This window comes from Dermacentor variabilis, chromosome 6 (assembly GCF_050947875.1).
Source record: "Dermacentor variabilis isolate Ectoservices chromosome 6, ASM5094787v1, whole genome shotgun sequence".
NCBI lineage: Eukaryota > Metazoa > Arthropoda > Arachnida > Ixodida > Ixodidae > Dermacentor > Dermacentor variabilis.
In genome coordinates, this window is record NC_134573.1 from 68,056,586 (window position 1) to 68,082,252 (window position 25,667).

At 46.7% G+C, this 25,667-nt stretch overlaps 1 protein-coding gene across 1 annotated transcript in view; it reads right to left on the bottom strand.

Annotated features, from left to right (window-relative positions):
- The window catches only part of LOC142584837 (F-box DNA helicase 1-like), a 166,885-nt gene that overhangs the window by 43,938 nt on the left and 97,280 nt on the right, over positions 1–25,667 (bottom strand). Inside the window, exons 11-13 of the mRNA XM_075695132.1 lie at positions 9,869–10,034; positions 7,019–7,155; positions 4,851–4,950 (exon numbers count right to left, since the gene is read on the bottom strand). Of these exons, the coding sequence (XP_075551247.1) occupies positions 4,851–4,950; positions 7,019–7,155; positions 9,869–10,034 (403 nt within the window). The remainder of the gene's footprint in view (positions 1–4,850; positions 4,951–7,018; positions 7,156–9,868; positions 10,035–25,667) is intronic.

The following is a 25,667-nucleotide window of genomic DNA, read 5'->3' on the forward strand; positions in this document are numbered from 1 at the left end:
CTCCACAGCCACCGTAGTCCTCCATAAAGAAAGCAACAAAATCCCAATAAAGAAAGGCGTCAGGCAGGGAGATACGATCTTTCCAATGCTATTCACAGCGTGTTTACAGGAAGTATTCAGAGACCTAGATTGGGAAGAATGGGGGATAAGAGTTAATGGAGAATACCTCAGTAACTTGCGATTCGCTGATGATATTGCCTTGCTTAGTAACTCAGGGGACCAACTGCAATGCATGCTCACTGACCTGGAAAGGCAAAGCCGAAGGGTGGGTCTAAAAATTAATCTGCAGAAAACTAAAGTAATGTTTAACAGTCTCGGAAGAGAACAGCAGTTTACGATACGTAGTGAGGCACTGGAAGTGGTAAGGGAAGTACATCTACTTAGGACAGGTAGTGACTGCGGATCCGGATCACGAGACGAAAATAATCAGAAGAATACGAATGGGCTGGGGTGCATTTGGCAGGCATTCTCAGATCATGAACTGCAGGTTGCCATTATCTCTCAAGAGAAAAGTTTATAACCAGCTGTGTCTTACCAGTACTCACGTACGGGGCAGAAACCTGGAGGCTTACAAAAAGGGTTCTACTAAAGTTGAGGACGACGCAACGAGCTATGGAAAGAAGAATGACAGGTGTAACGTTAAGGGATAAGAAAAGAGCTGATTGGGTGAGGGAACAAACACGAGTTAATGATATCTTAGTTGAAATCAAGAAAAAGAAATGGGCATGGGCAGGACACGTAACGAGGAGGGAAGATAACCGATGGCCATTAAGAGTTACGGAATGGATTCCAAGAGAAGGGAAGCCTAGCAGAGGGCGGCAGGAAGTTAGGTGGGTGGATGAGATTAAGAAGTTTGCAGGGACAACATGGCCACAATTAGTACATGACAGGGGTTGTTGGAGAAGTATAGGAGAGGCTTTTGCCCTGCAGTGAGCGTAACCAGGCTGATGATGATGAAACGGTTTGTCTTGCGCATACACACACAGTTAGCTTTCAAGGAATGCTTTCTCACAAGAATTTCGTGGCAGCATGCTACAATAAAACAGCTATGAGTGGTTAAACAGTAGCCTCCTCTCAAGCTACGGCGTACCAACCTCAATTTTTACACTAGACAGCCTTCTCCATGTCCTGCCTTTTTCGTGTGGTAATGCAATTGATATCTACTTCCGGCTGATCTGAGTATGTTCTGGCGTATCTTTCATACATAGTTTTTCTCGTTAACCCTTTGAGGGTCGATTTTTTTCACCATATGCAACCGCCCAGGGTCGATTTTTTTTATTGCAGATTCCAATTCTTATTTACCGCAACTTTTCTAGGGTGACCGTAAAGTGAGAAAAAAATATTTTGCGTTGGTATATATGTACTCTTCATTCATGAATAACAACAATAAAATGGAAATAAACTTATAAGAATTAAAAAGTTGATGCATTTTAATACACATAGTTCAAGGCCTTGAAAATGCGCACATGATAATATTTCGCAAGACTCAAATGTTCCTGCCCTTACACTAATATGTACATCCATAGTGTAATCGAACTGTGTAGGTGGGTGCACTCAAGAAAACTGTGTGGTTGTGTGCCCGTCAAAAAAGCACGTGTGACAAACTTACACTAATCTTCATCTTATCGCCAACCAGAGGCAATTAGTTTTCACGAGTGCCAAAAAAAGAGAAAAAGCAACGGAAACGCTTGCACGGCGGCATCCTTCCTATGCGCACCCCTGTGAGCACTAAACGAGCGAGAAATAGGCGGTCGCTCTTTGAGCGATTAGTAACGAGATAGACATCAGTTTAGCAAGTGCAAGAAGCTGAAACTGCCCGCGTAACAAAACCCGAACCACCGCTCACCCGCCCGCACGCCAATGCGCCAGCGGTAGTACAGTATATAGATGCATGGGAGCAAACTTGCTCTAAAACAAACCATGCAACGAAAACCGAGAAAGGGAGGCGCAAGAAAAAAATTCCCTGTATTCCCCCACAGTGGCGGCATATGACAGAAATGAAGAAGTTAGGAAATTGGCGCGATTTTGAAACATACAGAAGGCGCCGTAAATATACGGCATTGACCATTTTAGGACTTGTTCGCGGCGCCATATATTTACGTCATTGACCCTCAAAGGATTCAGCCTGGGCTACACGGAGCAAACATTAATGAAAAACTTCACGTGGTGAAAGGAGATGCGGCAGCACGGTGCGCAACGTTCGCTAGTTTGCGCTGTATGAAGCAAAAAGGGACAGATTCCTCTACAGGCATTCGCCGCATTGCTGCGAGTGTATGTGCAATATAAAGTAGCTGTGTTCGGTATTATTTCGCTTTGATAATAGCCTGAAACGCGTAAATATTTTGCACATATGTTCCTGATTCTCTCTATATTGCGCTCATAAAATTTCTTTGCAGCCGTCAGCGGTAAAAGCAAGAACTGCCCCAGCTAGGCTAGAGCTGCTGCTACTTGTGAATGCGGTGAAATGTGCTATTTATAATTTTTTCTTTACCATACAAATAAAAAAGAAAGAAACGAAAAAAAAAACGACAGCAGAAATGCAACCCGCACTTCCCAAGTAGAAGGCAGAGATTAGCGGCACCACTACACTAAAGGCTAACCCACAATGGCGGCTATATGATGGACGTTTTCTGCCATTGTAAGGCACGTTCAATCGCCTTCACAGCGTTTTTGTTGTCGTTGTTTTTTGTTTTTCGGATCTCAGTTAGGATATTTTGCTGCTATCACTGTAGGCAAATTATACACAAACTTGGCTTTCTGACAAACGTGAAATCTGCGATTGCCACTAGAAGTGCCTTTCTTTTCAAAACTGCAGGTGATGGCTGTGTTGACTAAGGAGGTTGGTGTTGACAGTGACAGGCAGCACTCGAGTCTTCTACAGCATGAAGTCGCGGTAGTTTACTTTCTGCATGCCCCTGAAATGCAGTGTGAGCCTAGTACCGCACTAGTACCATCCCCGTTTCTGCCAATAAAGATGACATCACTGCACTTATTTTCATTGAGAAATAGCAGGTCTCCGTTGGCTGCTGTCTCCGCAGCTGCCACAGCTGTAGCAGGCAAACGGCATTCTCAGGCGGACGTGGGCCATCGGTTTAAAGGGACACTAAAGGTTACTATTAAGTCAACGTGGACTGTTGAAATACCATCCCAGAAACCTCGAAACGCTTGTTTCGTGCCAAGGAGAGACTTATTTTAAGAGAAAATGCGTTCTGAAGCGTCCGCGTACCTCTAGCGCAGTTCAAATCGCCCGCCCTCCGATCAAGGAGAACTGACATCATGGTCTCATAGTGACGTTGCGCCATCGGTGAGTAGAACGGCGTCCGCAGACGGCGCTACGGCTTTTCTGCGCAAAACGCGAACGCGCGGCCAGAAACAGAGCCAAGACAGAGCCGACAGCAGAGCGAAAGCGGGAGTATGGTGGCTAGCGGAAGGAGAAACGAATTACGTCCCACGTTACGTCCCACGGCACACGGAGAGTCCGTTTTCGTTAAACTATAGGCTGCAGCGAGCTCGCAGCGTGGTCGGCGTGGTCTATGAGAAGCGACGAGCCTTTTCGCACTCGCAACAGGGCATAAAAATGTGCGAATCGACGCAAAACTCGGCCTAGAAACGTGCTTCGCCACAGCCAGGGCTCAATACGACCCAAGCTGGCATGACCCAGATGTCGTTTCCCGCACCGCCACCAGGCGCCGCTACTATACCTCACACTCCAGCGCAAGACGCCCATAAGCTGGTACTTCATTCTATGCCGCTAACTTCGACGCTCGTCGCAATGGACCCTGACACCGATAGATTGGCTCGCGATGGTGGGCTCAACTTGAGCGATTTGAGCACCGACGAGCGCGACCTGCTTCTGAGGGCTCGCACTGCCGGCGTCGTTGCGTACTACGACGGCGGCCTCGACACCGGCTCTCCGGAGCGGGAAAGCAACGAGGGCTTCCCACGACATCACATGGACGTGGCATTCTCGCTGCTTGTTCCAAATGAAAGTTTCGCGAGCAGAACCCTCACAGCACGACGCGATAACGAAACTACTGAAACTCCAAAGCGTGCGCGGCGCAGAGTCGAGCGAAAACGAAACCTTTCGAACACCCATATTACTGAAGGGTAACGTCAAAATGTTATTTTTTCCTAGAATCGAATAGACGTAGACAAGTAGCATTTTTTCCGGCTTATAATCGAATGAAATGATATTTTTAATACGAGTAGTTGAGTATTAGTAACACAAATTATGAGGAGACCTTTCGTCATCGGGCTAGTACCGGAATGTCGCTGGGGGGTCTCAAATCGTGTCATGCATTTACCTCAATTTCTCGGTTACTAAAGCTCTGTTCGCGATTATATTGACGCCTTAGACGTTCTAGAACATTGCTCTACCACTTTAACTTGAGTTTCTGGTAACCTTTAGTGTCCCTTTAAAGAAATGTGTACATTTATTGCATTTGTGCCTTTATTTTAATGTTATGCAAACTACCGTGCTTATGTATGGTATTAAAATAAGCTTTATTAATGAAGCAACATGTTTGTAGCATTGACGATAAAGCTGCGTGGGTGGCCAATCGGGTCACTCACCTTAGCGACATCATTCACCCACACTACATGGCATGGGAAGGGGCGGCTGAAAACTTAGGGGAGTGGTGCCGCTGCTATCAGTAGTGATGCACATTTTTTAAACACTATAATAAATTATGCAATCTACACAGAGGGCTTAAAGCTGTCTCTTAATGATCAGAAAGATCTGCCCTACCACCTTTGCATGTTTGCACACAATTGTCAAAATCATTTCACGGCCCCTTTAAATGCTAGAAATAGCCCCTTCTCCAGAATTCACATGATGGATTCGGACTCACCAGATGCCTCTGTTCCCACGATGGTCTTGTCGGTGACGCCCTTGAGGACCTCAAGTGCACATGAGGCCACGAAGCCTATCTCAGGCCCGAACCTGAAAGACTGCAATGCCAGCGATTAGTAACTGTTCATTTGGAAGCCAACAGCTGGCAGCAATGCATGCTCTGCAAAATTGCCGGCAAAATTGCACTCACACTGACCATGGTAGAAAAAATAAATAAAGAGCGGCTGAAGGACACCCACAAAAGAAGCCTTGTCTGTGAGCTTGCAGAACAGCTTATCCACAGATATTTGAGCTAACCACCGCAGTGGTTCCTGTTATTGAGCATGAGGTCATGGATTTGACTACTGGCATCAGTGTCATGTACAATGCTTTGTGTACAAGCTAAATAAACAAGTTAAATAAGAAAAGTAAACAAAAATGAAGTTAAATAAGGTTCTCAAGTTATGCAAATAGTTGACCATTCCTATATGCACTCGAAATATTAATGAAGGACATCAGCTTTGGAAAAGAGACATTCCATCACCATGTGTGAAAGGTTTGAGCGTAATTATCTGAGCAGGTGATAATGAAAGGAACTGAATGTATGCAGCAACACATTCAAGTGCCGAAACTGAAATGCATAACGTGAACTAAGCTGACGAGTGCGGCTCATCTCCAGCAAGCAAAGCAGAAGTAGCTGCAGCTTGAAGGAGTACAGCTCATCTTTGATGTTATTGGCACAAATACCTAAGATGAGTACAGTTTGGGCTTGGTAGTTAAAGTAATAAGGAGCCCTGGGCCTCGTCAGGTAAACCTACAAGTCCTGAGTCGTCTGGACACTTTTGTAAATGCTTCGATAAACTAGTCAGACCTGTTTATAATGAACTCACTCAACAGTTCCCCAAAAAGTGGCTGTTATTTTAGTAGTTTGTTATACATGGACTAGCCTTAGAAATGCTTATATACTAACTGCATTGAAGCTGATGTCACCAGTTACAATTCAGCAGCACTTTGGTCTAAAAACCAGACTTTCAGTGCCACTTTTCTTACCGGTGCGTTCCCGCACCTAGCTGCCAACTTGCGTCAGAAACATCCACCCAAAGAGCGAAATGCGGTGCAAACGCAGCCGCCATTTTTTATTAGAGAGTTTGTCATATATTTTACTACCAGCGGGACATCACTGTATTCCGCACAAGATAGTGAAGCATTCTAGTTGTCCAGGAGCATAAACTTGGGAAACTACTGCGGCATTCTGCCATTCTGCAAAGGTCTTGGCATTACGAATGCGCAGAAAATGATGCTATCTATGTGGCTTCGGGCAAAAAAAATGTGATGTTCGAAAGTAAAAACTTCCCTGCGAACTGCGGTCAGCAATTTGCAACGCACAAACGAAGCGCTCCCAAACCGTCATCTTCCGATAATGGCAATGATGGTGACCCCGAGCCTTTACGACATAGCGTGATGGCAACAGGTGGTGCAGTGTTCTCACTGACTAAGACTGCATAGAAAGGAACACTTCAGCAGCCATTGTTCCCATGATGGAAAGACATAGATGGTCGTTCTAAATCGTTGAAACAGGAATAACGCACGTGGTGCTGCACGGACAATTGCACAAAAACAAGAGTGACGCCATTGTAGTGTTAGATATTGCATCGGTGCGTGCGTCACTGCAGGCCCCGTGCCATGCTGTTTATGCTGTTTATGCTGTACGCCTCCTCCCTGGAGGCATGCCTTGAAAGCATGTGACCTTGTCAGTTGTTTCTGAAATCCATGTGCAGCGGTCGCTCGCTCATCTCGAAGGCCGTGTTATCATCGCGGTTAGACTGGAGCACAGTGTACGCTGCCGTATGCCCAGTTTGGTCGTTCTTCCGTGCTTTGGAACTTTGTGTGTGCCCTCTTTTTCCTGTGACCTGGCTCGAAGCGCTCGTTGTAACAGTACGGCGATTTACAAGATCTTTATTATATCTGGAAGCAGTTTCAATTGGCAGGGTCGGAAAATTGAAAATGCACTAGAATTTGGTCGTTATAACCGGCAGATTATTATATCTGGGATCGTTATAAGTAGATTCGACTGCATTCTATTCAAGCAGCACATAAGCCTGATGCATGTAAAGGAACATAATGCCCACACATAACAAATCTAAATAAAAAAACACGTAGTAATAGTAATGGTCATTGGCACATTACCTGTGTGAGGCAGAATGTGTGGGTAGCTGGAACAGAGGAGAGGGCATCGACGGCACGCCGGAAAGCATAGATCTGCTGGTGGGGATCACCGACCAGTAGCTTGGCGCACGGCTGGCTCAGCACCAGTGAAAGCATGGCTGCAACGAACATGGCACCAGCAATGCAGCCATAATTAATCGACTCAAAGGGTAGCAGACGCACAATCACGCAACAGAATAATTTCTGCAGTTTATGTTAATATGCGGTTACTTGTGAACACACCTCTCAATTCATGCCCCACACAACAGCGAGCAAGGGCAGCCACTGAAATGGAGCAGTATCTGATAAACCTGAGTACCAGTACTATTACTAAACACAAGAGCCCCTTGATGTCGTCTCCCGCATAAAGTACAAGTGCAATAAGAGCCTATCGCACCCCGCACAATATGCGCTTTCGGTGTGAGGGAGGGCGTGTGAGATTGTGCCGAGAAGGATGAAGGCTTGATGCGTGGCGGCGTCCCGTGAGCAAAGGATGCATAAGTGAACACATATTAATGTTGAATAAGCGAGCACTGGGGGTGGGGGGGGGGATGTGCGGGTCATGGGCGGGTCATGCGCTGTCTTTCTGCACATTAAGTGCTGGAGGTCACATAGTCTTCAGTTTCGGAGACCTGTTGAGGTGAGAGGCAGATGAATCATTTGCTCCCCTATGCCTGCGCTCTTTATCACGCCAGGTTGTGGCAGTGAGTGTTTACAGTTATCAAGTGAGATCTGTTCATCATTACCTGTGCAAGCATGCCACCACGCTTATTAATCTATTTAGTAAGCAAATGTTTGTTGCAATCTATATGGCCAATAAAACTACGAAGCTTCATCATTTGTCTAATTTTTTGCTATACAGTTGAACCCACTTATAATGATACCGGTTCTAACAGTATATCGGTTATAACAATGAGAGGCTGCTGCACCGTCGACTTTTGTGTGTTTTCCGTGGTGAAATAACCCGCTTACTACAATGCCCCAATGCCGCATTATCGGTTATAACGATGAAGTCTGGCTGCTAGGTGTCTGAGCCGGAAGGTAGTGAAATGCGAAATCCTTGAAAAGAAAAAATGAAAACGAGAAATTTGAGCCACTGCACGATGGGCCGCTGCTTGAACGGCCGCCATGCACTCATTTTCCAGCCATCTCAGCACGGCCCTCTCCCGTCGCCCTTCCACCCCACTGAGCATGAATGGGCTTCACCCATAGCTCTACGCCGCCACACAAATGGACTGTGCCAACTGTGCCGCAAGCAGATTGCTCGCATGTTGCTAGCTGGCTCCTCATTCAGTGCAGTTCTGCAGTTCTCAAACAGCTTAACCGCTCGCATTTTTGTTGGTTCTGTCAAAGTTGTTCCTGTCCACATGGTTTCTCTTCACTTGACTCGCTGCCGAATGGAAGCTGGCTGATTCACCTGTTGATCATCAGCAATGCACGACGTTGCCGGTGAAAAGAAAGCACACAGCTACAGATTTGGAAACTAAGTGCTTCTAACCGCGAGACGATCGTCGTGAATGTGCTTGCATTGGATAGCAACGGCGACAACGGCAGCAATGATATGGTAAGGCAGGCTGCCTCAACATTGTCCTCATAGGAGGCCCGACATGACTCAGTCCCTCCGGGGCTTCGTTTACGTGAGCAACCTTCTGCTGCACTACGTGGAGCGCTTGGATGCCTTGGAGAAGGATGTCGGCAAGCTTCGCGTAAAGCATGAATGGCTGACAGGCATAGGCTTTTCTCGTCCAAGCCAGTGAGAAGTACGTGGTGAGGTGCTTGTGGTGATCTCTCCTCAGCGTTTCTTCTGGATTTCTCAAGCTGACGGGCTGCCGCGGCAGCCTTCTCGCAATTTTTAAAAGGCCCCTTTTTGGGGCCACCAAAGTGATGCCTTGGCAGTGCTCGCATATCGCTTGCCACCCGTGACACCTCTTTGCAGTTGTTACAGCATTGAATTAATGCCGACAGCCACGGCTTGTTACACGCAATCGGAGCACCCGGGAAGCATCTAAACGAGTGAACACAATCAGCAGGCGGGCGGAGGAAAGTGGTGAGGGGGGGCACTGGCCTCCCTGCCTATATAGTTTTCCCATATCAGCTCTGCCATCCCCCTATTTTTTTCTTATGTAACCCGGTTATAAAGATTATCGGTTATAACAATGGAATTTTTGTGGCACTTGAATATTGTTATAAGTGGGTTCGACGGTAGTATCAATGTTTTGCTTTTTGGGCGAGACTGACTTTTTTTTTACTCGTAGAACCAACACAAGACAAAGTGCATAATGGCTACCGAAATTTTGAATGCCATATGGTATATTGCTTAATTTCTCAGACATCAAGGGAACAGCGAGCTGTCAGTTGTCGTTTTCCTTGATTTCATGCGATTTTAAAGCGAAGCTTGCATTCTTGCATCCGATGAGTTTTGATGCTGCAGTGGTTGGAATGTGCGGAGATCAGTCCACTGATCATCCCACTGCGGGCAGTGACTATAAAGTGGACGCAATGACTTTGCAGACTTTGCTTGATACCACCGATCTGAAGATATTGTCAACACAGCATGAAACCCTATGTTTGGTCGCTGACTCCCCAATTCAACAAAATAACATATTTCTTTGAGAATGAAAATAAATTTTTTTTCTGATTGTGCAATAATCAGGAAATGTTCAAGCCCCTTACGTGCAAGAAATATCATTCAGCGAGTGTATTTATTTGCACAAAAGGTTGCATTTCAATATAACGAAGTAAAGTGCTGGTTTTACGAACTTCATTGTATTGGTTCAACTGTATCTGGTAAACGGTTATATCCGTGTTCATAATATTGACTTTCAACTGTACCGGGGTTGCAGTCCTGTGCCTCGTCGACAAAGATGGCGTCAAAGGAGCCCAGTGATGGCTGTCGAAGCTGGAACAGCTTGAGGTAGCCGTCGTGTGTCATCCGTGCCTCTACGTCATTCCTGTCCTTCATTCGAGCCCAGAGTTGACTAGCTGCTTCACACACTCCCTGCAACACAATGCAGGCCCCAGAGCAGAGGTTTAGAAGGACACTAAAGACAAACACTCAGTCAATTCAACCCAGTAGATTGTCCTTTCAAAGCTTTCGAACAACAAATCAAATATTGTCCTGTTCCACTTAGTATTCGAATCAACCAATCGTTATTCGAACATCCGAATATTCTTCAAATACCATATAGACTTGTGTAAGGAATGCCCTTTTATCGTGACCTTGACAAGGTGTGGTTCTCATACAGGACTGGGCAATCTTGTCTAATTTGCGACTACAAGTTTCAGGAACTTGCACAATTTCCCATGAAACGCTTCCTTGATTTGTTCGTTGCAGTCATGTTCATCAAGGTCATGATAGTATTTCTCTTACAACGCCAAATTTATGTGGTTCTATTTGGATCCAAGATATTAAAATTGCAAGACCTTGACTTTGCGATGCTGTCAGCTTAAAGGTACCCTGAAACAATTTTGATGATTTTGTACAAACGTACTGAGTCATTAGGATATGTCTTTCTGGTCATTAAGTGGCATATTTAAGCACTCTGCATAAAGCATGTAATTTATTATCGGATATAAAAAATGCGCATTGCTAGCAATCACAGCGTTACCACTTCCCCGAGTTTTCAGCTACCATGCCCCAATTAACGCGTTTTGTTCAAATGACGTCAGTTGGGTGAGCTATCAGATTAGCTACCCAGGTTGTGTCCCCAATAATTTTTCCAACTCCATGTTGAAGAAATGTTGTAATAGCTAGAACATGGGTAATTTGTTTCTGTAAAAAAGATAAAGAGAATACATGATGGCTGTTTATCCCTACACTCAAGCACTTCCGGCAGCCAACAAGTGTTGTCTGCTTGTGTCACAACAAGTTCCATGTTGATGCAAGCTGTGTGGTCAGTGTTTGTCCTGAGCTTTCTTTTTGTGAGCACAATAGTTGACACTTGTTGTGTTGTGGGCGGCAAATGTAGTGATTGGTGAAATGTCAAGATGCGACATCGTGTCCCTCTGCAAGGCAGCAGACGAGCGGAGCGGCTGCAGTGTACCGGACTGCTGGTATCCGGCTGGCACTAGAATCTATGTGATTGTGGCCGTCGCTTCACGCCAGCCCAATAAAGAGTTTTAGTGTGTCCAGCATTCAGGTAAATGCAAGTGCAAGCGGACTGGGAATTCTACCAGATGAGCGGAGATGCAAACGTGAATGGCCTGCATGATGCAGCCACCTAGTGTCACAGAGCTCCACCAGACAAACACACAGAAATAATGTACCATTAACTAAGTGTTATTCTAGTTTGCTGCTGGTGTAAATTGTCAGCAGGAACGTAATCGTGAACACATTGTCTTGTTAATTGTTTAAAATGTTTTACAGTTGGTTGCAGCAATAGCAGCTACGTGTTTGGATAGTTAAGCTCTGCACCACCAGGTGGCTGCACCGTGCAGACCACTCAGGTCACTCTTGTTTACGCCAAAGCTCCTTTATCACAGCAGAAGCAATATGGAGGGGCTTTAGTTTTCGTCTCCACCCATCCGTCAAAACACCCACCTTGCCTGTGGTTACCGGAATCTCGGACACGCTCGGCGCTGAGACAGAATGTCGCAACACACACTGCTTGGATAGCTCTTGTGGGGAATCGACAGCCAGGCGGCTAGTGGAGAGGTTGTAGAGGCTTGCATTCTGGCTCCAAGGCAACCAGAAGCAGACAATACGATGTCACATTATAACGCTGAGCCAGTGGTGACAGAGCTTAGCCCTGATCGCTTGGCAAACAAGTTAAGGGGGAAAACTATGACTAGGGAGGTGCGTAACTTGTAATTGTCTGTAGCTCTCTTAGTATGAGACGTTTCACTTAAATTGTGGTGCTACTGTTTTACGGCAGCTGTACCCTACGTGTCTACAATATTTGTCCGAACCGTTCCAGGGTCCCTTTAATGAGGGACGTGAGTATCAGGACGAACTTCCTAACTTATGCAGCAACTTTTATAAAATTTGGTAAATATGTTATCAGTGCAACACCTACAAGTCTCTGAAATAACGGTGATATATCGAAAAGTTTTCTGACAACTTTATTCAGTGTTAGCTTTTGCAAGCAGCCTGTGAAGTTTAGGAATTATGACAGAAGTTCCACTGAGCTTTGAAAATATTCTCAAATGCATGCTGCACATCATGACATTGACCAATTTTTTTCTTGCCTAGCCAGATCATCCCTAATTTACATTGTTTATCAAGTAATTTAGAGAGATGCAAACTGTTTATTCACGAATGAGCACTTCATAAAACATAAACAACGTAAGTTAAATAAATAAGAATGTCACATGTGCAGCATTGTCTAAATAGTACAAAAAAAAAAAAACGGGGTCAAAATATTTGCAACAGTTGTCAAGATATCAGCTTTGCAAGCACAGTATATGGGCCAAAATACACAAATACACAAAATCCAAGAAAAAGGCATTTGAAGTTATACACTACATTTATTTGTCTGGAAGCCAGTACCATTGTAGTTTTTTGTGTCAAGTTAGCTTCGTGGCTTCTTGGCTCTATTTTTTTTCTGTCTTGAGTGCTTTCCGTGCTTTTTTTTGTGGGAAGCACCTTTTTCAGCCGTTCGATGAAGGGCATATCCTGCAGGTTGTATGCCAAGCGAGGAACAGAACACTGTTCTGGCATGAAGAGTGGCACAGTTAAATGGCCCACTGCTTTGCCGACAGCAATTTCTGCTGCCATAAGCGATACATTTTCGTCTTCTTTCGGGAGGATGCACCAGGTCACAGAGTGCACTTTCTGCTGCATTCTGCGTCGTCTTCCCTTTACAGAACTCCAGTAGTTGAAGCTCGGAAAGCAGCTAGAAAATTGGCACGATTGCCATAGCTACAAGGTGTCTGGGCTTATATTTGTGCTCAGGCTGAGGCTCCCCTTTAACTACTGCCGCCATGTGCCTACACCACCTCGTAGGTCCTAGGGGACAAAGACTGGTTTCCTGCCTCATCAGTCAATGCCATGTGATGGAATGTTCCCATGACTGCTATTTGTATGTCATCAATGTTGTCATATTGCAGAGCCATTCCACAGTTGTCATCTTTTTGAAGATGGTCCTAGTAAGGCCCGCCCCTGCCACCGAGTGTTTACTCTTTTTTTGCATTTTCAGACAATGCACCGTAGGGCAGTTACTATCCCCTGGAATAAATCCATAAGTGGCATGTTCACATATTGCTAGGAATGTGTGGCTATCACAGTCACAAACGACATACATGTACTGCAGATCATGCTTGTTTTCTGAAGAATGGCCAAATAGCAAAACTGCAGCTTCCACCTCCAACCTAGCTGATTTTACTTCTGTGTTCTTCTGGCATTGATGAGCCTGCTTCCATACACTGCAGTCCTTGTCTTCTTCTCCTGGTAGCCATGTGTGCCCCCGACATTGGTTGAACAAAACAACAAAGTCCTGCACTCACCCAGTGCAAAATTCGATGACTGCCCCCCATTGATCTGACTATTGTGGCTACGTGCCATCCAAGTCCCATGATACACAACAGTAATGTTCTTGCTGAAAGACAGGTCCATTTCAGCGTGCAGCTTTCAAACTGCAGCAACAGTGTTGCCAACCACATTTTCTGCAGCTGCATGTGCTGCAGGCCTAAACTTGGCCCCCTTTTCAGGTGGCCTTAAAAAGTTGTTTGAAGCAGCCCCATGTGGGACACACTCGTGATAGACAAAAGGGGACTAAGAGCAGCTGGGCACTTCCCTATGCTCTCTATGCCCTGTACTGACGTGATGTTCATTTCGAAGGCTTGCTCTCGAAGGAAGACCACTGGGTTGCAATAGTGCCACCATCTTGAACAGCTCATCACCATCTTCACTGGCAGTCCAAGCCTCGTTTGTGGCACAATCGTGACTCTTGGCTTTAAGCACTGGTGGCACGGTGTTTAACTCAGCATCTCATTTAGCGCCGTGAGTCTCATACAATTAAAAATTTATTCGAATACTCTGCAAACAAGACTTCGGCACTTTTGTTCGTCTCTTCATCTTTCGCTCAGTTACCAACTCGGAAACTAGTTCTGTGCAGACCGCGGCAGCGTGCATTCATGATGTATTCGTCGAAGCGAACTCTGGCTCCACGTGTACTCGAATACAGTCGAACCCACTTATGACACTGGTTTTAGCAATATATCAGTTGTAACAATGAGAAGCTGCTGCACTGTCAACTTTGGATGTTTTCTATAGTGGAATAACTCGCTTACTATAATGTCCCCATGCTGCATTATTGGTTATAATTATGAAGTCCGACTGCTGGGTGTCTGTGCTAAAAGGTAATGGAATACGAAATTTTTAAAAAGAGAAAACAAAAAGAAATTCGAGCCGCTGCACCTTCCCCATTGCCCCAAGAGCTGCTGCACACTCATACAATAGAGCCTGTTTCTCAGCCTTCTTCACATCGCCAGCCTCGTGGGCCTCTCTCTCGTTGCCCTCCCACCCCTCTGAACACAAACGGGCTGAGCCCATAGCTCTATGCTGCGCCACCCTCCAAAACACGAATGGACCGTGCCAACTGTTCTGACAATGCTGCTCCCAGATTGTTTGCTGGCCCGCTGGCCCCTCGTTCTGTGCAGTTCTGCCAGTGGAGTAAGTCGATCGTGCTCGTGTTTGTTGGTTACGTTGAAGTTGTTTCTGGCCACATGTTTTCTCCGCCTCGTTCGACTCGCCACCAAAACGGAGGATGGCTGATCCATCCACTGATCATCGGCAATGCACAACGTTGCCAGTGAAAAGAAAGCGCACTGCTATAGGTTTGGAAACGAAGTGCAGTATTGTGAAGGACTACAAAGACAGTAAAAAGGATCTTTGTAAAAAAGTAAAAAAGCAGTTTGCCCTACCCACAGCAATGCAGACTTCCAGCCAGGTGGCCGCTGAGTACAGTGCTTTAAAAAGCGGCACGGCATTGTTTACAAGGCCGTCACCAGCGAGGGAGCTTCGCTCGATGTGGAGGTGAAGCAGAAGGGGGTGGAGGAAACACTGCCCTGCATCCTCTATAACTGCATCGACACCGACATATACAATGGCGACAAAACAGGACTGTTCTTCCAGATGTTGTCGTCCAAGACGCAGCCACTCAAAGGAGACACATGTAAGGGCGGCAAAAACAGCATGCTGCGCCCCACTGTGTTTTGTTCACCAACATGGCGCCAACATGGTTCGCCAACAGCTTCCATGGTGCTGCCAAAGTATCGGTACGCTACCAACAGAACCACAAGGCATAGATGGCATGAGAACTTCTTCATGAGTATAGACATATCAAGCGATCAGAGAGGAAGGTGGAGCTTATCCCAGATAATTGTAGTGTCCATCACTCCATGCCTAAGCTCTCAAGCATGGAAGTTTTTTTCCTGCCACCGAACACGACGGCAGGCCTGCAGCCCATGGGCACCAGCATGACCGCCAATTTTAAGGTTATGTATTGTCGCCGCGCCCTGAACAAGTTAGTCTTGTTGTTAGACATGGCCATGTGGCCAAGCAAGGAGCTACCAGAATTGAAGACCAATCTATTGATGGCCGTGCAGTTTATGTTTAGTGCGTGGTCTTATATAAGCACTTCTACAGTGCAGAACTGCTTCCGGAAAGCATGCTTTGGCGAAGGCAGCAGTGACTTGTATGAAGCCTGCGAAGCTTCTACCGAGTGATGCCTGAACTTTGGTCCGCAGTCGACGAGGATGTTTCAGGACTCGAAGAGTATCTACATGCAGACGACGCATTAGAAACATCAGAACTTCTAACCGAGAAGGCGATCGTAGCGAATGTGCTTGCATTGGATAGCAACGACTACAATGACGGCGACAACGGCACTGATGACATGGTAACGCAGGCTACCTCAACGTTGTCTTTGCAGGAGGCCCTGCACATTATTGAGTCCCTCCATGGCTTCATTTTTACAAGGGACCTTCAGCTACACTATGTGAAGCCCCTGGATGCCTTGGAGAAGGATGTCGACAAGCTTAGCGTAAAGCATACGAGGCTGGCGGACATAGGGTTTTCTCCTGCAAGCCAGTGAGAAGTATTTGGCGAGATGCTTGTGGCAATCTCGCCCCAGCATTTCTTCTGGATTTCTCAAGCTGAGAGGCTGCCACGGCAACCTTCTTCCATTTTAAGAAGCCCCTTTTGAGGACAGCAAAGCGATGCCTCGGCGGAGCTTGCATGTCATTTGCCACCCGTGGGCCGCTTTGCATTTGGTACAGCAGTGAGATTCTTGAAAGCCAACAGCCGTGGCTTGTTACATGCAGTCGGAGCGTGCAGGAAGCAGAGTTAAGCAGTTAGACAAGTCAACAAAATCAGCAGTCGGATGGAGGAAGGTGGTGGGGAAGAGCATTGGCCTCCCTGCCATTACAGTTTTCTTGCAACAGCTCTGCCATTACCCAATTTTGATCTTTTTTCCCCGGACTGTTTAGTGTGTGGCGCTGTAGAGACTATAGAACATGTGCTCGTGGTGTGCCCTGAGTATGTGCGCGAAAGACTGACAATGGCAGATACATTGAAACATTTACACAATGGACCACTGTCGGAGGACCTCTTGCTAGGCGCATGGCCACAGAGTTGGCAGACGACAGAAACAATGCGTGCACTTTCACGTTTCCTAGGTGACACGGGCCTGGACTCACGCCTGTGATACCAGTTGTGCAACGTGTCCTTCACCTCGTTCCTCCCATTATCATCCCCCATTGTGACCCTTTTTCTTCCCCTCTTCCCCTTCCCTTACGTAGAGTAGCAGGCCAGATGCTCCATTATCCGGCCGACCTCTCTACATTTTCCAATCATTAAAATACTTCTTCTTCTTGATCTTTTTTTATGCAACCCGGTTATAACAATTATAATTTATAAGAATAGAATTTTCGTGGCATTTGAATATTGTTATAAGTGACTGTAGTATGTTTTGTGCTTGCACACAGTGTTTCTCCAATGCAACTACACTTACATGAAGCCACACTCACACGATCCACTTCTGCAATAGGCACGGTCATGTTGTCGACACATTTGCCGAACGGCGCCAGGGGTGTCAAGTCCAATGTTCCAGTTAAGTTGGTTGTGTCTACAGGAGACATTACTGGAATGGCGCAAATAGTAATTGCAGGCCGTGAACTTCGTACTGAGCTGTTAGCACTCTATGTGTCAGGCAAAGCGTGTCCAACCTCTGAGGCAAGGGAGGGTGCAGTGAAGTTTTCACTTGCAGCAACCGGGCACAAACAGATTTCTTCCACTTTCAAACTTTCAGAGGTTTTTGCGTATGACTGCCAAATTGGTGCTTGGTCGTGTATTTATCCTCCACATTCCAGAGCAGTGGCCAACATCGCCGACAACAAATAGCTCAAATTTCAACACAGCATCAGCACACGTATGTGCAAGGTAACAGATCGACATGTGCGATAGAGGAGACAAGCAGACGGCGACATGTGGGGAAAGAGGGGATACCCTAGCTCCAACCATTGAGGAGTGATAGAGGCGGACAATCGGGGGCCGAAACACGAGAAAGTGGGACCTTGAAGCTTTTTTTTTTTCATGTACATTTGCTTCTTCCTCTGCAAGAAAGAAGCCAAGGCGATGGGAAAGGTGGCAGAGTGTGCTTTTCAACAATGCTAAGATGGCCCCACTGCCATAGTGTAGTTGCGGAGGTACGCGCACGCACATTTGATTTGCATCAAATTTTCATTGTTGGATCTGGTTTAAGGAGTTATTTATCACACTTGGAGCCGGTTTTCTGCTAAAATGTTTGGAGACAGCATAGAAAAGGGTCCACAGTGAGCAAATGTTCCAACTTGCGAGTAAGTGAATTTTTTTATGTTTTTCGCGAGTCGATTCCCGCGTCCTCCCTTAAAACTGTGTTCCATAAATTGATCAGTTCGGAACATTTTGCACTAGTGAGCTTTTGCTGTTCTTACCAGCATGTACAAACATTTATAATACACATTCTCTGTAGTTGACAGCTGATCGCCCGTGAAACCATCCTCACGCATGCTGCCGTCAATTCAGCCTGTACGTGTGATCTTGCACCAGATCTCTCGTGTATGCAAACATATATCAAGGGCGAGCTTTCCATGATGGCATGCCACCCAAAACCCCACTGTCTAGGTCTAACCAGCGCCGGCTTGCCGAAAGTCAGGGGTCAAAGTTGATCATCTGGTTCAGAGTCAATGAAATGCTTTGCAGTAGCTTTACAGCACTTGGAAAGTAGAGAAACCACTTTACCAGTGAAAGTGAGGGCACATCCTGGTCGTATGTTTTGCATGTGCACAGTCTTTGAAAAATGTGGTTTTTGTTATAGTGCAATACCCCTTATAGTACGGAAATTCGCGACTCCGGTGACTTATGTTATAAGCAGTCTATGCTGTATTATAGTCATAGGAAAACACGAAAAAATTTGCTAATATGTGCATGCTGCACCAGCACACCAAACACAATTACTTCTCAATTGGAGCATTTTTTTTTCAAATTTTGTGTTGCCAAATGTGGGGAGCACCCCTTACTCGAGATTATACAGTAGTCTTCAAATAATTCATATTGTAAACAGTGCATGGTCAAACATGAAATTGAGGCGAAATGCAATAACTTTTATCCCATCTGCAGTGGATATCACACAGGATGCACGTTGTATTGATCAAGAAGCCAGACATGGCATTCGGCAGTGGGTATTGTGTGGCACTGTTTATAGATGCAACAAGTATGTTTTCTCATTGGATGGAACCTGCATACATTTAGCAGCAACATACTTGACACAATAGTATTTCTACGAGCTGCAACCATTTTAACTCGAGAAAAAGCCCTTTCTCCGCCTTGCCATCCCCACAGGTTCCGTGTTGGGCAATTTGTAATTCAAGTGTGGAATAAGTGGGTTCGACTGTATGCAGGACTGACTGTACTATCAGCACAAATTGAAACATACAGCAAAAAAAAATATTATTGTGAACCTTGTTACACAAAATTACAAGGAATCATGCAGTACAGGCACTCTGTAGCTGCTTCGCAAATGTTGTGTAATCCAAAATGTATGGTTTGGAACTTCAGTTATTAAGCAAAGCTCACAAAAGCAGGTGAACTTGGAGAAGCAACAATTAATTCTACTACTAGATTAACTTGTTCACATTTCCATTAATGCTGATGGTACAGTAACACATGCCAGACAGAGATGCCTACAGATTTAAAAGAAGAACAGAAAAAAAAAGCTTTGGAGATGTGCGCAGTTTCAAGCAACTGATACACATGGTGTTCCCTGCAAGTCAAATAAGCCTGCCTGCAGTGGAACTCAGCAGCAGTAACTTGAAATGACAAATAGTGCACGCATGTGTGTGTGTTCTGGCCAGTGGTTTGATATTTTGACCACAGCTGACAAGCCAACCCACCGATCTCACGGGACAGCACCGATCGTATGGTTGCACATTCACAGAGATGCAGAGTACTCGTATGTAAAATATTTTAGTACACATAAAACCCACACCAAAATGTCGCAAAATCTAACAGTAAGGTTAGTGTGCACATAAGTGAAAATTTTGCTTTCAGGTGTGGCTTCACGGGAGCATGCACTACACTGATGTGAAGCCACACCTCAAGGCAAAGTTCCTCCACTATATCAAGTTTTGTTACACTGCAGGAAACCCTACCCAGAGTGTTGAAGCTCCCCCTTCCCTCTTTTATGGTTACCCATTTCCTCCTTTGAGACAGCTATTTTGCATTTTTGCTGGGTTGGAACTCAATAATGCACACGGCACTGGTGAACCATACAGAACATGGATCACGAGAGCTGCCTCGATGGCAGCCCAGCAATATATTAGCGTCGCCAAAAATGTGAGGAGCAGAGCTGCTGGGAGCTGCTGGCTGAAGATACAACATGGAAGAGCCGGGAATCCATGAGGATGTTTTATAAAAGCTTGAGCGTTGTTGTGAGCAGTTATTTGTTCGGGTTATATGCGTGGAAATTTTTCTTTCCAGGTGTTCTATTGGGGGTGCAGGTTACATAGGGATGCGGGTACTACACAGCAAAATTCAGTATTTTTTGTTGCTTCCATGCCTTGTACAAGTACGGCAGGCCAATAAAATCAGCAGGAAACCTTTTGCTGACCCATCGGAGGAATCCTGCTTGCGTATTTGTTACAAAAATATGATTGGGATTTTTTCACTCACTAATGTCTACGTGTATGCTTATAACGAATGACATATACAGCCAAACCTCAATATAACGAATTTCAATATAACAAAGTTTTTGATGTAACAAAGTATTTACCTTTTCACAACCTCTTGTACATAGAGCACCATGTATTTAGAACCTCAATGCAACAAAGTGTGTTTGTACGCAATTTCAATATAACGAAATTTCACTGCCTCCGCAAAGGAATGCTGAGGTAATAAATTAAAACTTTTGAGGATGCAAACGGTCAGATCATTGAATTGCATGTGGCTGCTTGCAAACACACCTCTCAAATCGTGCCCCGTGCAACAAGAGCAACAGCCAAAGTAGAACCTATCATCTTCCGTTTAAAGTCCAAGTGCGATAAGACCCTATCGCACTCCGTGCACGGTATGCTTTCGGTACGAGTGAAAGTGTGCGAGGGTGAGGCAAGGAAGATGGTGGCTTCACGAGTGCCGCCTTCCCGCATGACCAAAGGGAAAGAGGGGGAGGGGCGCGCAGTGGCGAAGCTAGGTTGTCTGGCACCCGGGGCCCATAGGTCTTCTGTCACCCCCACGCCCCCCCACGGGTGTAGCCGACAGAAAGAGGGGTGTCTTCAGACGTATATGACACCCCCCAACAGGCCCCTTGCACCCGGGATCCCCAAGATCCAGCGCCCCCCCCCCCCCCCCCCCTGCTGCTACGCCACTGGGGGCATGAGCTCGCGATAACGCAATCAAGCGCGTGCGAGGGGAGGGAAGCAAAGTTGGGGGCTAGTTGGCGCATATCTCGATCTCTGGCACGCGTCTCCGCCGTGGCTGCACATGCTGCAAGCACAGCTGAGCGCATGCATGCCGCGCATCTTGTTTTAGGGGTAACCTGCCACGTGTTCAAAGAGTGGGTGTGCCGAGATGGCGTGGCATCATGTAAGCTGTCTTCCCATGCATTTAATATTGCAGGTTGCGTAATCTCAAGTTTCGGTGACTTGTTGGGGCAAGAGGCGTACCATTTTCTCCACGCTGCCAGCGCTTTTCACAATGGCAGTGCGGGAAACGCTATCTTCCCAGTGCAGGCAACGCTATTAACAGCAGGGGCGGACTGCATGCGAAAGCGTGGCTGGCTTCAATTATTTCAGACTGCCAATGTGAAGATATTGTTGATGTGGCATGAAGCTGTATCATTCGTTGCTGACTCCCAAATTCATCAAAATGAATTATTTGCTTCCTTCGATTGCCCAATAATTCGGAAAATTCTGCAGATCCTTTCTGTTCAAGAAAAATCGATAAGCAACTGTACTTATTGCATAAAAGGTCGAATTTCAATACAACAAAATTCCAATGTAACGAAGCAAATTGCCGATTTTACTGACTTTGTTATATCAAGGTTTAACTGTACAGTGCAGTCCACTAATAACAATATCAAAAATAATGAAAAATCTGACCATTACAACCAATCATCGCTACATCTGGACTGCCGTAAAAAAAAGCTGCCGAGCATACCTTTGTAGCTACACAACCAAATTTGCCCCTTGCATTAAAAGATAGACATTGTATAAGTAGCCTGTGAAGAATTAAGACGTTTATTTATTGTTCTAAACAGCATATCAAGCGTTAGGCGTGTTGAAGTAGTCAGATATCCGCAGCTGCTTTCAAAGGAGTTTCAGGTTCACAACTGCGGTGTCCAGCTGCTGCACGAACACTAACGGCAATAATTAAGTGACTCAATTGACGACAGTGCACTTCGCGTGAACACTGGGGTCTGTGTCAAAGAGGGGTCATGGTTAAAGCCCCTCAATTTTTCAAAAGTAGCGCCATTCTTAGATCTTTCCGCCACCCCGCTCACCCTGGCGCTTCCTCCTCCACGCCTCCTGTTTCCCCAGCTTTCTCCGCTCCCCCATTCGCCAATCTGTGTCACGTGGAAGCAGGCGCCGCGCTATTGTATATTTTTTTCTTTCCAGAGTGGAGCAGGCGCCGCGCTTTTGTATATTTTTTCTTTCCAGCGCGCTCCGACCTCCATTGTTGGGCCTGCGCGGTGAAAGTACGGCAGGCGGACTGACAGAATACGTTAGCGTAATAGAATGTGTTAGGGCCGAGAACTGAATTGCGATGCCGTGCTGCTGCGCCTTCGTTTGCCGCAACAGACACAGCGAGGGCAAAAAGCTTTTTGCTTTGCCATCTGGCGGGCGCAACGCAAAAAGAAAAGTGTGGATTCACAGGATCGGGCGGGTTGACTTCGAGGAAGTGGCAAAGAACGCACGGCTTCGTGAAGTAAGTGCCACGGCTCCACACAACCTCTTCTTTTGAGCCTAGTTGACACCTTCCGCTTCGAAAAAGTGTATGTGTTCATGCTCTGCGTGGGTTTTAGCGCGTTCAAGTTGACTTTTTTTTCCGAATGTGCTCTCTTTTGTTTCACGTAGTTTCGTCTTGCGGTGATAGTGCACACATCTGCAGCTGGCCTGTGACATAGAAGCGACTTTATTCTGGGTGTGTTTTGAGCTCCAGCATAAGTTAGCCCATTCTCGACGCTTTTGCAAGGCTCACTATGACTTGTGGATGCAGTCTTTTACCTTCGAATGTACGCCCGCATGTATTGATTTGGTTTGTGGTGATTAACGTTTTTAACATCCCGAAGCAACTAAAGCTCTGATGGAGGTCGTAGTGCATGGCTCCGGATAACATTATCTAGGTCGCCAGGGGATGTTCAATGTGCACTTGGATCGTAGAATCGTAGGTGGGCTGGTAAATTCCTCTTGGCGTTTCAGAATTCTCGCGCGGACGCGCTAGCGCTGCTTTAGAAGTTGGCACCTCAGCGCGATTGTATTTCTTCAATATATTTTATTTACTAGTTGTAACAACGTGTCATTATTTCGTACTATTGACGGCGCCTCCAGGGCACCAAAGCTGCAACGAGAGCACCAAAGCTAGAACCAGGGCTGGATGGGGCTCGCCGAAGCCTGTGCATGCCAAGGGAGTATAAGATAGACTGTCCGCTATAGCAGACAGCCGATTTTGTATGCGAACACTCCCTGCGCCGCCTGCTTTATTGTAATGTCACGTGCTCCTCAGAAGCCTCCGTTAGCCGTTACATGTGCCCTCCTGGAGCAGTACTTGTAAAAAAAAAACAATATATCGTCACGATTACCAAAGCACCCCGCAATGAAAAAAGTGGCCCTGTTGCCAGGCATCGCTGACCGCAGACAGTCGGAATCTCTCATGCGCCGACCGACCAAAAGTATCCTGCAGGTACGTAAATGAACCTACGAAACCACTTACACATACTTTCACACTGTCAAAACCTGAAACTTCGGTAATTACGCGCGTGTTTGAGCACACCGCGTGCTTGCGGGGTGTTTCAGCAACACGAACTCTCAACGTGCGCGCACTTTACAACTTAAATACGGCTTGAATAATAGTCCTTTTCTCTATTTCTTCCACAATTCCAACACGACATATTTAAGGCCAGTTACCGACTGACAAAGCAACATCTGTATTGAAAGGACTGCTCCGCAGGGCTCGATCAAGCTTTTCCGCGGATTTATTCCCGTAGCGTGTTAGCCGTCGTCTGCTACGGCAGGCCCACCACCGGCGCCGCCACCGTCGAGGCCGCGCCGAGCACATGAGGAGGGAAGTGAATGGTGCTACTTTGGGAGATTAAGGGTCTTTAGTCATGGTCAGTCTCATCGCCCCCATCATACAACGCCACTGTCTGTCGTGATAATGATTGCCCCGTCGGAGATCTCTTTGCATAATGAGGCAGCACTATCTGCACACAGAAACTCCTCCATTGAAGTACAACCTGTTTCATGGTCAGTAGCGACATGCTTCCAGAACTCGGTAATGTTAGTGGCTTCCACCGTGTTGGTCCCAGAGGTTTTGCCCAGGTGCACAAAGCCTGCCCTTTCAGTTGATCAGCATGGCCACTGGTTGCGGCCGTCATATCGCGGCACTCCTGTGTGAGCTCACACTTCGAGCCTTGCAAAACGTTGCAGCTTCGTTTCAAGCGATATAACACTGCGTTTTGTCGGCATTGCCTTCTTTTAACCAGGCTGTCTACTGCTGCTTCTGCGGCTCTTTTTCAGGCTTCTATTCTTGATTTTTTTTTTCTCTCCCCTCATGCTTAGCTAGATCGTGGGCAATGCGGACGCGAGGTAGCTGGCGCCATCTTGTGGCGCATTGCGCCAACTAATGATGCTCTCCATGGCTTCTGCAATCGGCATGCAGGCAAGACGCGGTTAACGACGGCAGATAAGAACTTGCATAGGCAAACATATCGGCCCGTCTCGGCATCGTTAGTTTACGGGGAGCTTAGGAATGCAAATTTCATGATTGTTCTGCATGGAAAACACCATCCAGAAGATAAAATTTTGATCGTTATATCTGATATGCGGTGAATAACATATCTTTATACATATATTTTTTTTCTCATAGCCCTAAGGGGAGGCACTGCGATTGCCGTGGTATGCGGAAGTGCCCACATCGGCTCTGTCTTCTTGATATGTTTTCGCAGCGATTTTCCGTGAATACCAGCCCGAATTTTGTACCACTCGAACTGTGAGACCATCAGGACTCGGTAGTATAGGGGTATTACTCAAGTTTGCGCGTGCGCACCTGACCCTTCTCTGGATCGCACAGCGCCGGCGGAGCGGCAGTCGCTCGCTAGCACTTTCGCAGCAGCCCTAACAGTCAGAGCTGTGACCCCTAACCTGCGGTTCGCAGTGAGTTGCGACCACGGCGGGTTCAGGCCAGTGGGGACAGGGTGAGTCTCGACCTAAGGTGTTTATTCACCTTAGAGTACAAATATACCAACTGACAACAACAGCAACCACACATACAAATACAACACAAAACAAAACCACAGCGGCGGAGCATTCCACACGTCTGGGGCGAAATATACCGCACAATGTGAGAACCACAAAAGAGGCTGATAAAAGTTCAGCTCACCCAGAGTGGATCTGCGCTCGGGCCCTGGGGCGGTCAGTCGCTCACAAAGGCCGGGCGCAGCAGGGGGACGGCGTGCGGCGGTCTCAGCGGCTGAATTGAGATGCGGCCAGTCGCAAGCTCCTCAGCCGAAAGACAATGGTGCATCGGGGGAATAGCGCTTCTTCCCCCGCGGCGGAGAGGGAGTCTCCCCGGTTCCAAGAAAGGGAAAGGAGGGAACGGGGTGCCTTGGGCTGCGGCGTCGCGGCCAGGCGCGAAGAGCAGCGGGAGCGGCGAACGTGCCCTCTCCCAGCCACTCTCCGCGAGCGAGCACGTGATTATCGCGTGATAACCGCGTGGCCACTCCGGAGATATCGGGATGCGCGTGCGATCCCCACAGTAGATACTGAGTTATCAGGTGGGACATTTATTTTTCCGGGACTGCAACCACTTTTGTGTTATGACCACACCGTTGCCACGCTAAGACTAAGCGTGTGTGCCAGGTGCTCGGGCTCCCAGGTGCTTAGCCTACTAGACTACGTGGCGCGTTCCTGCGCGTGCCCGTGCGAGCTCTGCTACGAC